Here is a 16,996-nt window from a genome sequence, read left to right on the forward strand (position 1 = left end):
CCGTACCAGGGGTGCAGAGGAGACCGCACCGTGGATACGGAGGAGACTGTTCCGTGGGCGCGGAGGAGACTGTACCGTGGATGCGGAGGAGACCGTCCCAGAGGTGCGGAGGAGACCGTACCGTGGATGCGGAGGAGACTGTACCGTGGATGCGGAGGAGACCGTCCCAGAGGTGCGGAGGAGACCGTACCGTGGATGCGGAGGAGACCGTACCGTGGATGCGGAGGAGACCGCACCAGAGGTGCGGAGGAGACCGTACCGTGGATGCGGAGGAGACTGTACCGTGGATGCGGAGGAGACCGTCCCAGAGGTGCGGAGGAGACCGTACCGTGGATGCGGAGGAGACCGTACCGTGGATGCGGAGGAGACCGCACCAGAGGTGCGGAGGAGACCGTACCGTGGATGCGGAGGAGACTGTACCGTGGATGCGGAGGAGACCGTCCCAGAGGTGCGGAGGAGACCGTACCGTGGATGCGGAGGAGACGTACCGTGGATGCGGAGGAGACCGTCCCAGAGGTGCGGAGGAGACCGTACCGTGGATGCGGAGGAGACCGTACCGTGGATGCGGAGGAGACCGCACCGTGGATACGGAGGAGACTGTTCCGTGGGTGCGGAGGAGACTGTACCGTGGATGCGGAGGAGACCGTACCGTGGATGCGGAGGAGACCGCACCAGAGGTGCGGAGGAGACCGCACCAGAGGTGCGGAGGAGACCGCACCGTGGATGCGGAGGAGACCGTACCGTGGATGCGGAGGAGACCGCACCAGAGGTGCGGAGGAGACCGCACCGTGGACGTAGAGTAGACCGTGGACGTAGAGTAGACCGTACCGTGGGTGTCTGCGCCAGTGCGTCCAGCACGGCCCGCCATCTGGCGGTAGGTGAGCAGGTCAAGCCGCGCGCCCCCTGCAGCGGCGAGCGCACGATCACGCGCGCGCCGGCAGGTTCACGCCGGAGCTGAGCGTGCTGGTGGCCACGAGCACCCGCAGCACGCCCGAGCGGAACGCCAGTTCCAGCAGGTCCCGCTCGTCCACCGTCAGACCTGCGCGCGGACGGACCTGGTGGTCAGCGAACCGGCCGCGGGGAGGGACGGGCAGCGAGCCGCCCGTGAAAACAGCGAACAGGATGGCGGCCCTGAGGCACGGGGTAAAGCAGCCAACACACGTTTCGAGTACTCCAAAGGGGCAATATCAGCGCCAAAGCCAGCAGGACAGGCATCTGGAGTCTAGAAAACCATAATGCATAGTTATCATTATTCACTGGCGCCAATTAGAAAAAAGATCTGAAGTGTTGGTTGGTTGCCTCACACTCGTATGCACCATTCGCCTTTGCCTGGCAGCACTTCTAGGACAACACGGGTGCTGAGCAAGGTCGCTGCATGCACAGTAATCACGACCGAACGACCAGCGTTGCGCCTGCCGACTGGCCGACTAGCGGCGCGGAGAAGTGCCCACCCACCGGCCGTGGTGGAAGGCCACCCCGAAGGCGCAGCTGCGCGCCAGACCGGGAATCCAGTCCGGCTGGCGTCTGGCGCAGGGCGGCCAGCAGCTCCGCCAATCCTGTCGGACGCCAGCAGGCGGTCGCAGCGCGGCGCCGGCCCGTCTGCTGGACACAGGCGTAAGGTCGGTCCGGCCGGCCGACCTGGCGGAGAGGACGGTGGCCAGGTCAGCGGCCCCGCTCCGGCGGAGGGGCAGGCGGCCAGGTCAGCGGCCGCTCCGGCGGAGGGGCGGTGGCCAGGTCAGCGGCCGCTCCGGCGGAGGGACGGTGGCCAGAGTCAGCGGCCGCTCCGGCGGAGGGGCGGTGGACAGGTCAGCGGCCGCTCCGGCGAGGGACGGTGGCCAGGTCAGCGGCCGCTCCGGCGGAGGGGCGGTGGCCAGGTCAGCGACCACTCCGGCGGAGGGCGGTGGCAGGTCAGCGGCCGCTCCGGTGGAGGGGCGGCGGCCAGGTCAGCGGCCACTCCGGCGGAGGGGGGCGGCGGCCAGGTCAGCGGCCGCTCCGGCGGAGGGGCGGCGGCCAGGTCAGCGGCCACTCCGGCGGAGGGGCGGCGGCCAGGTCAGCGGCCGCTCCGGCGGAGGGGCGGTGGCCAGGTCAGGCAGTAGCTCCGGCGGAGGGACGACGGCCAGGTCAGCGGCCGCTCCGGCGGAGAGACGGCGGCCAGGTCAGCGGCCGCTCCGGCGGAGACGGTGGCCAGGTCAGCGGCCACTACGGCGGGGACGGCAGCCAGGTCAGGCAGAGTAGCTCCGGCGGAGGGGCGGTGGCCAGGTCAGCGGCCGTTCCAGCGGAGGGACGGAAGCCATGTCAGCGGCCGTTCGGGGCGGGGGACGGCGGCCAAGTCAGCGGCCGTTCCGATTGCCGACGCGGTCCGGCAAGACAACAGCTCGAATGGTCTCACAGAGGGCTCGTCCGTTCTCCACACAAAATGGAGCGGCTATGCTCTGCATAAATGAAGCAGAAAAATCGCACGTGCGCACTCGTGCCTGAGCGCGCGCGTGCACACTTGGTCACACGGAGCCGTGCAGGCATGCCAAGCTCCTTCACGCAATTCCCGTTAGAGCCCTGATGGAGACTGGAACAAGGGCTATTTCGTCCTTCGACACACAAACTACTGGTAATGCTTCCTGGACAGCTCGCAATATCCAACTGTATAAGTCAACGGCATCATTCGACTATGAGCACCGTACTCGACTATGAGAAGAATTATCAACGTCATTGCATGGAATGCTCTGGTACAGCATCTCAGTGAGCAACTGAGCAATCACAGAGGTATCTCCGCAGACAAGGAGTAAACCAGATTGCAGCGAGTTTGCTGTTCACAAGCTTACATAGCAACACCATTCATAAACCGCCAATGAGTCCTCAAAGATCATCTTGACTGTATGGCTCTGGGACATAAACGGAACGACGTGGAGCAAGCGAATGGTCATGAACATGTAACCATAGCACTGTTCGCCAAGGCACACTAGGAGACACGAGACGCAGTCAACTAGCATTTTGAGGAATAAGCGGGTGGGGCACACGAGGCTATATATATATGCAGGGGCACTCAGTGAACTGAAGTAAATTCTACCACCGCCAGACTATGCCCAAACGCAGGCCAGCTGTACATATGACGCATACCGCTAAAGGAAAATAAATGCATGGGAGGTGCACTCTAATATTTGTCCCTGAAATGCGACACTTTTACCAAAGGAGGCATATATCGATCAGTTTTCGAGCGCATTAATGAACAGGATTTGTCACAAAAGACATCGACTTTTCCTTTTATCCTGCATCGCAACAACCATCCATCCGCATCAGCTAATTGCCAAATGGAATGTTCTACCTTGGGGACATATTTCAATAAACTTGCTCTGGTGAAACCTAGGGACTAGTTATGGCCATTTATGAGGAGGTATGGCGTAAAAATGAGCCTTTGCCATTGGCACAGCGGACAGCGCAAGCCATCTAGTGTGAAATGCATTGATAGAAGTTCGAAGACGTGCGTTAGAGGATTATGGGTTATATCGCTAGTATATACGTGCTCTGCAAACATATTTGTAACGAGCTGAGCATCAAAATAAGCAATGATTCGGAAGGTCAGTGCTCCTCGAAAAAGATGCTGCTAAACGTCACGGGGAGTAAATAAGAGTCACGACATGACATTTTGTTGAATTGCGTGGCAATGCTTCACGTGTGCAAATTTGTCCCGAACTAATGTTTCAAGCTCTCATACCACTCATTGCACAACAATTTGGCCTATTAGTGTGCTGAGAACAATATGTGACACGTTTCTCGAGAAAAGCAGAGCAAGCCAAAAGCATTACATTCATAGCGGTTAACAGGGAGTTCAATGGCTGTTTCTCGTCGGAGCGGCCGCTTCAAATCGAAATTCTGAGCTGTTAACAATCATGGCCAAACAGCTGTTTCTGCTTATGCGGTCTTAGTATAACCGATCGATTCGGACGCGGCTCATTTATGACTGAGAAGCCCAACAAAATGGCATGCTGCCTTCAAGGTTCGAATTAGTTATGGCAAATGAGTGAATGAGACAAAAAAGGGATTGCATGAGGGCACTAACCTGGGAGTAAACACAGTGAACGCACCCCACCAGCTGTTGGTGAGTAAAGCAGTGTGCTGGCTCAAGGTGGTGTAGAAACGCTCAAAGGTTGTTGCTGACACGGTGATTTCTGAACCAAACGTGTTTAGAGAGGGCGTTTGCTTAGCATGGAAGACAGTCAACACATTTTGTTTACATAAACTAAACAAGACATAAACAATACCCTGATGACATTCCGGAAGTTGTCTAGACAAAAACACTCATGCACAGTAAAGTCACGGTTTGCTTTAGTGACGAGTTTTCTGGCACGGCTGCAGGGTTATTGCCAAGCACCTGGCATGCATGGACACCGAGTTAAATAAACCCGAGCCAATTGCCTTAAGAACTTCACACGCGCTTAGCTGTACCAAACGAGGCAGCTTCGACAGAGCACGCGCTAACAAGCCAGTTGGCGGCGAGTTACAAACACACCGATTACAATTACATTACATCTACGACCGAAGCCCGGAATACTGCTGGCATGAGGACACGGCCTTGGGATCGTAGACAAAACAAAGTTGGACGATTATTCTTATCTCCATATTTGGCATTACAACGACGGTAGCTCGACTGACGGAAAAACGCGGGATAAATGTTATCAGTACCAACAATCTGAACAGGTCTAACATATGTTTATGACGCAAAGATAACAATACAAACAAACGGCCTTTGTTTGCATCCGTGAGAACCGTCAGCTGCTAGATTAAATGGTGCGCGATGGAGCATACCGAGATGTATGGCTTGAATTAATTCAAAGCGACACAATTTGGAGATGCCATCTTATCGACAACCATGCATGCAAAATGTCTGCATGTTTCATGTATGGCCGGTGCTAATACACTTCAACAACGTAAATGACGTAAAATGACCTTCAAATGATGACAAACAAAGCGCCCCAACCAATTACCCATGAAGCGGATGACCCAGCATCGCGCACATGAACCAGTCTGGAGAACCAGATCGCAGGCACAAATGACCAAAGGCATATTCCTGAGGACGTTAATCCTCTGTCTTTTGCAAAGTGTGCACCAAAGGCCCGTGAACCAATTGCAACGGCCGTTTCTTTTTTAAAAGCGCGTGTCCTTTTACACAGATTCGATGGGTTCTGCTTGGCTCCCAATGGACAGGTGGTCCATGATGCTTTATGGTTCATGGTGGTCAACTGCCACATCGAACACTCGCTCCTTTCCACGGCTCTTGGTACTTCCGAGTCTTTGAACCCTTGCCTCACGGGGATTTTTTTCACCTTCGCTCCATACGGGGGGTTCTATGTGACCTAACATCTCAAAACTGCGCCAGCTAGAATGACGAAGAAAACGGCATTAGAAAGCCCGTCGAACGGGATTAGATAGATGTGACTAAACAACGTTGAATGTGACCCCAGAGAGGTTAAATCAGGTCATAAGGGTCATGTCGGTGTTTGTATTATCCCGCTATCTCAATAATGAACCGTGCCACATCAGTGCAGAAGACTGCGTTGAATAGCTCTGGGGAAAAAATAGCACATGGGTGGAAGCAAACATTGACATCTGCGACATTCGATGTCATGTCAGGTCAGGTCAGAGGTGCGTTGGATTGATCAGCTCAGCTATATCAAGAACAAAGCAATCAACATAAATGAGAGAGAAAAAATGCTAGAAAGGTTTTCCAAAGCTTTAAGACCAGTGCTCATGAGGTTTAATCAAATAACAATGAAACTTACAATATAGTCGTAAAGGTCACAGTTTGACCTAGCATGACCTAGGATGATTTGACTTCGCAAAAGTGGCTAGACCGCTTCTAAATGATGAAGATAGCAAAACTAGTCTAGAAAATCTGGGTGAGTGCCTTTCCTCGGAAGATAAGCGTACTCTTTCAGTTTTGAGCAGTATGGTACCGACACGTCCACGAGGAAACTATCCTAAATTGAGCTCTAAGACCAGAAACTTCAAACTTTCACAGTTTGTGTAGAAATCATGTCAACTCAGCTGCCCAAAATTCCCACATCTTGCTTCAACAATTCAGACGTTATTTTGGAAGAACGTTGGCGCCTTCGAAGCTTCACCTCCCGGAAGGCCAGAGTTCACTTGTACCTGACTGTGGCATCAGTGATGATTTGCTCAGAGCACAAGCAGCGGTGTCAAAGCAGTGCCAAGGACAAGAAATAAAAGGGTGATGGCCAAAAACGTAGCAAGGACTCATCATCGTAAGCCTTGTAATGGCATGCTCCTGCTCTTGAGGTTTATCATCAGTAACAGCTACATAGCACGCTAAGGTTAGGTCGAACGACAGAATGTTACAGAGCCAAGACCTGCTGACATCCATATTTGTCATGGAATAGCTTCCGAAATTTATGCCGACTGCAACGCTTTAAAAGCCAATAAATCGGCGTCCACAACATAAAATACCAATGTCCAATGATTTCACAGCGACACGATGTGTGTTTATCGAGCAATATCATAGATGTTATGGCCCTTAAAGGACCTAATGAGCCTTGCCTGCCAAAGATAACCCTGAATTGACGGCAATAAGAGTGACAGCGCAAAGAAAGCTAAGGGCAGTTAGCAGTGACGTGGCAGTGAAAGCAGATGACCTGTTGTGCAGATCTCTCGTACTGACGCTATAAATCTCTCACAAATCGTGTCCCGCGGCTTCTTGCCATCAAAGCCTGTCCTGCCTGCCAGTCCAATCATCACTGAACGCACGGCAAGTTAAGCCCCAACTCGGGAAGCAGTATGCAGTAGTTAACTCATTCCGGTTCATATCTTAATGTTCCCACCGTGCACCGCCGTGGAAAAAGCTGGCGGCCAATCAACGCGGCCTTGAGCCGGGCACGTCCGAAGATAGACGGCGTGGGAGTGAACCCAATACGTGTGACCAACGCATCGGCGTCTGCGGGCCAGCCCGATACGCGTCAGTCGCGATAGGGCGGTGCACAGTCGAGAGTGCAACGCGGCCCCCGTCGGCGGTGACTCTGCGCCGACGACGGTGCTATCGCGTTGCCGTCCGCACGGCGCCATCGACGCCGGCAGCACCGCAAACAGGCCCAAAGATACCCGACGCAGTCGGCGGGGGAGTGGCGGTGATACGCCGCCTGCTCCGGCCCACGAGAAAAGATCAAGTTTGCGTGAACGTTCGTACCTCAGCAAGTGAGCAGCCAATACCGTTGTGAGCAAGCAACACTGAGGCCCAACCATGGGAGGCTTCGTGGGTAAGTCTACACAGCGGAGACACCGTCCATGTTTTCGTGGTGCTTCACAGATCACGTCGAAAGAAAGCATATTCTTACGTTCAAAACCACTTAAACTCTCCATACTGATCCGTGTTAGCGCACCGAACTGGACTGGGAATTGTCCCCTCGGTTGCGTCCTTAATGGTTGGTAACCCTGACGACTAGCAGGAGATAATATGCAACCAGAGGCTGCGCAATTCGCACAGCGGGCACACTGAGGTGTGACGTAACGATGCTTGTTAGACGTAACGATGCTAACGAACACGACACTTGATACGCCGCACAGGCCCTGCGTCAGGAGGACCCTCCCCTGAACAAAACACACACTGCGACAGAACTGTGTAGACACGCTCCACATAAGCCAGCAGAGCACGCACGCCATTTGCCTTGGGAAGCTTGGCAGAAGCGTTGTGTTCACATTGCTGCTTGCTTTGCCCGCAGATTCGTCAGAACCATCATTGGATGTCCAAACTCGCAGAGTGAACGTCAGTGACGGGTCATCAGGGCAGACCCCTGCAGTGGGTGACGGCGAACGCGAAGTACCACTCAAGACGTACCGGAGGCGTTGGTACATTCTTCTGCTGTACTCGATACTCGGCTTCTCGCAGTGCGCCATATGGAACACATTCGGGCCAATCACTGACGCCGGACAGGCAGCTTTCCCTAACTGGAACAACACCATCATCTCAATGCTGAGCGACATGGTTGTCTATCCTTTGTCGTGTTCATGGCGCCCTACTTCTGGCTGCTTGACAAGTACGGTGTGCGGCCTGCCATTCTGACCATGGCCGGCACCATGGCACTGGGCACTGCTGTGCGCTGTGTATCATCTGAACAAGGCGTCTTCACGGCCACCGCCTTCATCGGAGCCATTCTTAACGGCATCGCCGGCATCATGGCCATGGCGGCGCCGCCCCACATCTCGGCGCTGTGGTTCCCGCCCGAGCAGCGCACCACGGCCACTGGCCTGCCCAACATCGCCAACCAGCTGGGCGGCAGCTGCGCCTTCCTCATCGGGCCGCTGATCGTGCGGCAGCCAGGGGGTGCCGACCCGGCCGCGGACTTAGACGCCGCCCGCAGCGATATCATGATTCTGATGTACGTGGAGGCGGGCATCACGGCCGCCCTGTTCCTGGCGGCGCTCGCGTACTACCCGTCTCGGCCGCCGCTGCCGCCATCCGCTAGCGCCGCCGCGCCCACCGCGTCGTTCTGGAGCGGGCTGCGGCAGGCCACGAAAGCTCCAGACCTGCCCTGGGTAGTAGCCGTGTACAGCATTTCGCAGGGCATCCAGGCAGCCTACTTCGGGGTCCTCAACATCAATGTTGGGCAGATAGGCGTCACGCAGGATCAAGCCGGCTGGCTAGGCTTCTGGACGGGCATCAGCTGCTGCCTATCGGCGCTGGTCGTGGCCCGCCTGACAGACATCTTCCGGGGCCACATGAAAGCCACCATCATTGGCCTCCTCACCTGTGCAGCCGCCTGCTTCGTTTGGCAGCTGGCGCTGATCGCCGAGTGGCTGCCCTTTTCACTGTCAATGCTCTACTGCTCGACGCTGCTGTCGATTTCGTTCACATATTCTACGTCGCCGCTCCTCCTCGAGTACGCCGCCGAGCTGAGCTACCCCGTGTCCACGGATGTCATCGGCGCCATCATGAGCTTCTGCTACGATTCGGTGGCGGTGCTCTATCTGCTGTTGTTCCTCATCAAGCCACTCAGTGAGAACACGCTGTGGCTCAACTATGTGTTGGTGCTGTCGTGCACGGTGCCGGCGATTCTGATGTTCAAAACCAAGGAAGTGTACCGGAGAACGAATACAGACCTGGGGCACATCAGCACTGACGCCGCCACTGGGACTGAACAGCAAGTTGGCAAAGATGGAGGTGTGCAGCCTTCGCAAGGGGGGCACATTTAGAAATATTTGAAGAAATGTAATGTAAGATGCCCGACAGCAAAGAGAAGGTAGCATCGCCAACGTATTAGACCCGTGATGACTGTGTCTGTTCGTTGTCTGCACCAGCTGCCGGTGAAGTATCCAACGGAATAAACTCTACCATACCTGGATCTGCCGTTCCACCCTCTCAAGCGACTAGACCTCTCTTAATGCGATTAAAAGACCTCATCATGAAAGACCTCACGCTCGTGACATCATCTCTAATGTGAAGAGCATCGCCATCTTAGCTCGGTGTGCCCAACTCTGTGAATACTTTCTCAGACAACCCCTATGGGGATTGCAGTAGAGAGCGTGATTCTGCTGACATGCGCAATAGACCGGGTTTTTAACTGCTGACAAACGAGCAAAGTTTAACACAGCCATGCCCCATCATTCCGAAATTATTCTGGAAAAACACCGGGAAGTGAGTCAGAAATTATTTCGGGAAAAACGGGAGGGAAGGGCAGTGACCCCGCTCAGGGGCCTACCAACTACTTACAGAGATATCTCATCACACCGATTGGCGAATGCTTGCTGAGTGGAATTGTTCGGTGCACCTCACGGTAAAAGAACAAGTGACGCCACTGAGAAGATGAGGTGAGCCGTGACCCGAGAGAGCCAGACCCGCATTGTTAAGGGTCACGCTTTCCGAGCCAATGACATGTACGACTTTTGCGTACATCAATGGTCACCAGTATCTCGATCTTAGTCATACAAACCCGGGATTGCGGCCATGGCCGAGAAATTTCCTGCACAATTTACTACAATTCAGATAATGTTAGCCACCCAAAAACACCATCGGTTTGTTCCAACTGGAGCAGGAAAACTGACCACTGGTCATGCTGTCCAACGAAGGTGGGTGATCCGTTCGGGCGATTCGGAAAGCCGGGACCAGTTTTAAAGCAATGAAGAAGGGGTGCAACTTATCATTCATCTTCACCAGTGTGCATCGGATATCCACTGGCTTCGGTAAAACCTACGTGTGTTGCATGCGGACTATTTTGCCGTTTGGCTTGGATAAAACCTACGTACGTTATGTGCCTACTTTTCTGCCATTGTCAGTCTGTGTAAAGATAGCCTGCTGAGCTCTGTCCTAGCTCGTTGTTTAATCCACCCGCATTAGCGCTATCACTTAATGTATTTAATAAGTTCTATAATCCACAAATATACTAGGTGGTCGCATTTCAGGTATTTTTGTTTGCGCTAAGGCGCCAAACGCATTTCAACGTCATGTCAAATGGTACAAATAACATCAGGGTACATACCCACATACCTACATATGTACATACATACATACATATATCTATATATGTTTATAGGTATATATATGCATATACGTGTATATATATGTGTATATAGATATATGTATATATATATATCTATATATATACATATGTTATATATATATACACATATATATATATATATATATATATATATATACCCCTAGCACCTATTTGTGAAGAAATCTAAGCAATTGCCAATGCATTAGATCCCCACGCCCGTTGGTGAATAGGTGTTTAATTCCGTCCGAAAGCCAAAATGAGTGAAAATAGTCATATTTTGACTATCTTCAGCATGGGTCATGTTCACAAAAGGGCCATGGGAAGCATATTCAGACACTTGAGCCTTCGGAAATTTCTTTTGTGTTGGAAATTGGCAAAGAAAAAGTGGTATCTGCGGAGCAAAAGGTTCAGAACCGACATCATGCGATGTTGAAATAATGACTGTTGACTTGGACTGTTGTCACGAGGTTCCTTGTTCCCACATTGATATGAGTGAGTTTTCTTTTTTAATCCCATTTTGCGAATCTTCGCGATCTCGAAAAAATAGACTGCTGTACTATGCAAAAATATGGCAGATCATATTAGTAGCAGATTTCTAACTACTTGCGTGATAGTTTTGCTCGTTACGACCTCGCTCGTGCCAGTCCTCGCGAGTCCAGACAAAGAGGAATTTTGTCAGTCCATAGTTTCTATTTTACAGTAGCAAGTACTCACCAACACGCACACAACGCCACAAAGTTCACAACCAACAGCAGCCTTGCGTCTTCAGATCTAGTGAGCGTATCAGCACTGAACGTACGTGGTAGCAAACCTTATATACTGCCTCCAACGGGAATGGTTCCTAGTCACATGTTTCGGAAATAATGTGATAATCAACCGATGTGATGCAAGTACGGGATCGTTCGATGACCGGCTAAACCAACCACAGAGTGTGGGACCGCCTTGCGATCCCAGAACTGTCTGATGCAACAGACGGCTGATGAGATGCCAAGGGCGACTTTAAGGGGAATTATCAAATACATTCCGGATGGGATGCATAGTTAAGGTTCCGACGGAACAGGTGGCATGTGTTCAACGATCTCTTTCCGAGGAGGGTAAAATGTATCCCATTGCTTTTATTCGCCCGAGATTTTTTGATTTTTCTGGGGATAATATACTTAAACATCCGGATGTTTTAGAAACCTCGGAAATTTTGCTGTCGTGAGGTATATCTTGGTAACAATATTTCATACATTATGATGGGTGCTGAGGCGCTAAGATCACATCGATATCAGTTTCGGTTACCAAAATGCTTCGCGGCAAATATCGTGACTTATACGTCAGAGAGAATTAATACTTTTCAGGTGGATTTACGCATCACCTAACCCTTGATTCCCATGTTTCAGTAGAATATGATACATGACCCTGTTAAATCGCCACGCTGGCGCTACGATGGGTGGGAGACCCCAGCAAGTCAACTATCGCCTTCGGAAACGCAGTCAGCGTTGCTTAGGCGTTAAACGCCGGCAACGTTATCAACGTTATTGCATTTGCAACGCCCGAAACTTCGATCGGATTTCACTGCCTTGCACAGCTTTCGAAGCGGGCTGAAGTACGAACTGCATGAACCTCGTCAGACACTCCGAATGTTTTGATGTCAGAAGAGGCGATGGGACATAATGGTCATGATACAGCCACTGGAGCAATGCCAGCAAACTTTGGACACGAGATAAATTGGCGAATAGTGCAGAGAACGTGGCATTCTGACATTCCTTTAGATGCGGTTCTCGGAACTGAATAATTGCAAAAACATTGTCAAACAACAAACAAACAAAAAAACGCCAAACGGATACTTTCTGGGCATGCAAGAATAACTGACTACTGCCGAATAGTGAACCCATTCCATGGCACCGCAAACATCTGAAGCTGTCGGGAAGAAACCCTAACGCAAACAAAGCCTTTCTGGCAGTTGCGGGAGCGGGCTGACATTTTGGAAGTACTTAATTGAATCTACCCCAGATGTACGAGAACGCCAACACAGATGACGGGTAAATGTCCTCTTAGGCGGGACGGCAGCATCACCTGTCACCCGAGGCTCCCGAACGAAACAAACCGGCGAACACTGCGGCAAAGCACGAATGACAATCACTTTTTTCCACCCCATCGACAGATAAGATCAGAGCTTGTTTTTAAACCGCCAAAAGCTGACGGGAGTCGCACTCAGCGCTGGGTGATGGCTTTATCTTTACGGCTGGCTAGCGATAGAGACCTGCTCGTCGCTGTCTGTTATTACAGTAGCCAAGTCATATACACGCTTGCCCTTCAAAGATGACAACATTCCTGAAAAGCGGGTCGTGGAATTAGGCCACGCGGACATCAGTCAAGCATTGCATAGCTAAAACCCGTCAAGTAGGACCTCTAATGTGACTTTTATGTCCCCACACATTTTCCCTTCACCGAGCCTCCATACCCTGGCGACATCGCTGTGTTCCTGACACGGTTGCGAGTAAAGCTAATTTACATCGTGCAAGCATTACATCGGCACTGAATACCAATCTAGGCGCAATACTGATAGCTGCTCGATGGTCACTTACTGATAGCTGCTCGACGGTCACATTACACGACGACCGGTAATATGCCAATATGTCATTGGAGCTTTGTGACGAACTCAGCTTACTTGCCTATCTCCTACGAAGAGGGGCAAGCACCGCAGGAGTCGTATCCCGTGCCTCTGGTTTTCCTCAGCGCGCAGCTCGACGACTGCGCCAACCACTCCAACCCCCAAGCCCTTTCCCCACCCTCGAGATAATCTGTGAGAGTCCCGTGCACGGCCATTACTGTCCCGCGAGCTGGACCAGTAAACGTCCAGAAGGACCTGTGGTCTGCAATCAGTGTACTTAAAGCGCAGATAAGTGTGGTACAAAACCATGATTTATTATTGCGGACGTAGGCAAATAAACGGCTTTACTCCTATCGGGGAAGTCCACAGCAAATCGTCAAGAGCGTCGAGGCGGGCACGTCGGAGGGCAGTCGGTAGGCGCCGGCACGCCAGTGCCGCGGGCACGTCGGGGGACGGCCGGTAGGCGCCGGTGCGCCAGTGCCGAAGGCACGGCGGAGGACGATCAGTAGGCGCCGGTGCGCCAGTGCCGAGGGCACGTCGGGGGACGGCCGGTAGGCACCGGTGCGCCAGTGGCGAGGGCACGTCGGGGGACGGCCGGTAGCCGCCGGTGCGCCAGTGCTGGGTGCGTTCGTCCCAGCCGAACCCGGTACGCACGGACGGCCCCGGGCGGAGATAAGCGGGCAGCGGCGCCGGCGGAGGGGCAGTGGCGCTACGTCACTGGTGCGAGACGAATCTGAGGTCGGCGGCTGTCCGCGACACCCTCCAACAGTCCAGGCGCCGCCGCCGGCAAGTAACGCTGCAGTCGAAATATGCCAGGATTCACAGGTAAGTCTCTATTACCGAGGCACTGCAATATTTTTTGACGTGCCTGCGGCAACAGGCGTACGAAGAGGTTAAACGACATGAGCCTTCTCTAACGTCCCTGTCTTTGTCTGCACGCCCCTGCACGTCCCTGTCGCTCCCTTTCTTTTGGTATGTGATGACGCATGACAGCCATGTGATGCCGCTGTGACCTGTTGGGCCGCTCTGACCTCTGTGGGCTGACACAACCAGACAATTAAAGGGCGTACTAGCCGATTCGCTTGCGCCTTCGGCTCCCACGTGAGGGGAGGGGCAATCCCTGCTTTCGCCATGGTCCTGACCACTCAATGACCATGGCACTCGCAGGCGCTCACAAAAGAAGGTCCGATGACGTGCGTCACGATCCCTCTAATGGATTAAAACCTGACAAACAGCACTGCGCTGATAGACAAGCACCCGTCATACAGCTAGTGTTGTACGCATACGAATAGGCCTCGCGCTGACGTCAGCAAGAACAAACCAGGTGCATGGTGCATCGCGCCGGCTCAGCGTCAGGAAATGTGTCGGCTAAACAGAGCATGCAAAAACAAATCAGTTAGCCAGTGTTAGACGCACTCGTCCCCCCCCCCCCCCCCCTCCCCCGAACCCTAGTGCAGAAACGCAGTTCACATGACGGGTTTGACAAACACGCGTTGTTGTTTTGTCGGCAGACCTGTCTGGACCACAGTCGGATGCTCAGAAAAGCACAGAAAATGGCCGCATTGAGTCATCGGGACGGACCCATGCCGCGGATACCATCGACAGGGCAGCAGCACTCAGGACGTACCGGAGACGCTGGTATATTCTTCTGGTGTACTCGGCGCTAAGCTTCTCCCAGTGCGCCATATGGAACACATTCGGGCCCATCACTAAAGCTGCACAGGCAGCCTTCCCCAAATGGAACAACACCATCATTTCGATGCTGGGCGACATGGCTTGTCTGGCCTTTGCAGTGTTCATGGCGCCCTACTGCTGGCTGCTTGACAAGTACGGCGTGCGGCCTGCCATTCTGACCATGGCCGGTGCCATGACGCTTGGCACGGCTGTCCGATGTGTATCATCTGAACAAGGCGTCTTCACGGCCACCGCCTTCACCGCCGCCATCCTTAACGGCATCGCCGGCATCATGGCCATGGCGGTGCCGCCCCATATCTCGGCGCTATGGTTCCCAACCGAGCAGCGGACCACGGCCACTGGCCTATCCAGCATCGCCAACCGGTTGGGGGGCAGCGGCGCCTTCCTCATCGGGCCGCTGATCGTGCGACAGCCGGACGGCGTCAACACTGACGCCACCAGGGATGACGTCATGACGTTAATGTACGTGGAGGCGGGGTTTCTGGCCGCCCTGTTCCTGGCGGCGCTCGCGTACTACCCGTCTCGGCCGCCGCTGCCGCCATCAGCTAGCGCCGCCGCGCCCACCGCGTCGTTCTGGAGCGGGCTGCGGCAGGCGGCGAAAGCTCCTGACCTGCCGTGGGTGGTAGCCGTGTACAGCCTCTCACTCGGCGTTCCGGCGGCCTACTTCGGAGTGCTGGATATCAATGTTGGGCAGATAGGCGTCACCCAAGACGAGGCCGGCTGGCTAGGCTTCTGGGCGGGCATAAGTTCTTCTCTGTCGGCGCTTGTCGTGGCCCGTCTGACAGACATGTTCCGGGGCCACATGAAAGCCACCATCATTGGCCTCCTCACCTGTGCAGCCGCCTGCTTTGTTTGGCAGCTGGCGCTGATCGCCGAGTGGCTGCCCTTTTCACTGTCAATGCTCTACTGCTCGACGCTGCTGTCGATTTCGTTCGCGTATTCTACGTCGCCGCTCCTCCTCGAGTACGCCGCCGAGCTGAGCTACCCCGTGTCCACGGACGTCATCGGCGCCATCATAAGCTTTTGCTTCAACCTGGTGTCTGCGCTCTATCTCGTCCTGTTTCTCATCAAGCCGCTCAGCGAGAATACGGTGTGGCTTAATTACATCCTGGTGTTCTCGTGCGCAATGCCAGTAGTTCTCATGATCAAAACGAAGGAAGTATACCGGCGCACAAACACAGACATGGGACTCGAAAATACTCAATCGGTTACTCCGACGGAACAGCAAGCTAGACCGGACAGGAGTGCAAGCCAGGAAACTAAGTTGACCAACAGGCAAAACGAGTGTTACGTCAACGACATAATTGAAACGTAAGGTTCGGCATTTTCACATCATTTACACATTATCTGAAAAATAAAGACGTCTCAAGGTCGACTCTGGTACTTCTGTCGCGCACGTCGCTGTCTTCGGCGACGAAAGGGAAGGGTGGCAGTAGTTGCCCTGTAGTTTTCTTCAGTTGACAACCCGAGCTCCCGTGCACTGCGACACAAGCGTAATCACCTGCACCTCAGGACTCGGGCTGTCAACCGGCTGGTTGCGGCTGAGTAGCCGGGACTAGCACTGCTACGTTGGTTGCGCTGGTCCGGTTTGAAACATCAGTGCCGGCATTGGGGTGTGCCGGCCCGGACTGACAGACAGGCAAACGCGTCCCGAGAGGGACCGATCACGAAGATTGTTTTTTTATGATTAGAGCCCTTTCGACCAGAAATGATCATTTCAGGGTCTTGGGATGAAGGAAAATGGTTAATGGTGGAGCACATTGGCATGTGCCTGGGGGGCCAACCGCCGGGCTTTAACCCGCGTATGCGCGCTGAGTACCCAGTCGGGGTTCCCCTTCCCACGGGGCTCTCGGCCCACCCGTGGCTGACGCATGCAGCCTGCCCCAGACAAGCGGGGTGTCGCGAGGATGCAGGATGAAGCGGGATAGAGGATAAGAGGGACAGATGTCTGATCACGAAGAATAAATAATACTGCGTTGTCTGGTTGCACACAATAGATTATCATCGACATGGCTCGGTTCGACTGCATCATTCGACAGCAGCCAACATCTGCCTAGTTATGTTAGTCAAAATGGAATAAGCGGCCAAACAATAGCTATACCAGCAATCGTTCTGTGGTAGGCATACCACTCATATTACCCAACATTAACAGTGCAGCGAAGCTATGGAGACACGCACAGTTATCACACGACGCACAATGTCA

The 16,996-nt window shown here is 53.6% G+C and overlaps 1 protein-coding gene across 1 annotated transcript; it reads left to right on the top strand.

Annotated features, from left to right (window-relative positions):
- Positions 1-8,010: 8,010 nt before the first annotated feature.
- On the top strand, positions 8,011-16,123 carry LOC119092916 (putative MFS-type transporter C09D4.1). Its single transcript, XM_037215814.1, has 3 exons — positions 8,011-8,429; positions 8,469-9,163; positions 14,610-16,123. The coding sequence occupies exons 1-3, from the start codon at positions 8,011-8,013 to the stop codon at positions 16,106-16,108; spliced, it is 2,613 nt and encodes an 870-aa protein (XP_037071709.1). The 3' UTR covers positions 16,109-16,123.
- The last annotated feature ends 873 nt before the right edge of the window (positions 16,124-16,996 follow it).

Source organism: Pollicipes pollicipes, unplaced genomic scaffold (assembly GCF_011947565.3).
Source record: "Pollicipes pollicipes isolate AB1234 unplaced genomic scaffold, Ppol_2.1 Scaffold_3663;HRSCAF=4297_pilon_pilon_pilon, whole genome shotgun sequence".
Lineage (NCBI taxonomy): Eukaryota > Metazoa > Arthropoda > Thecostraca > Pollicipedomorpha > Pollicipedidae > Pollicipes > Pollicipes pollicipes.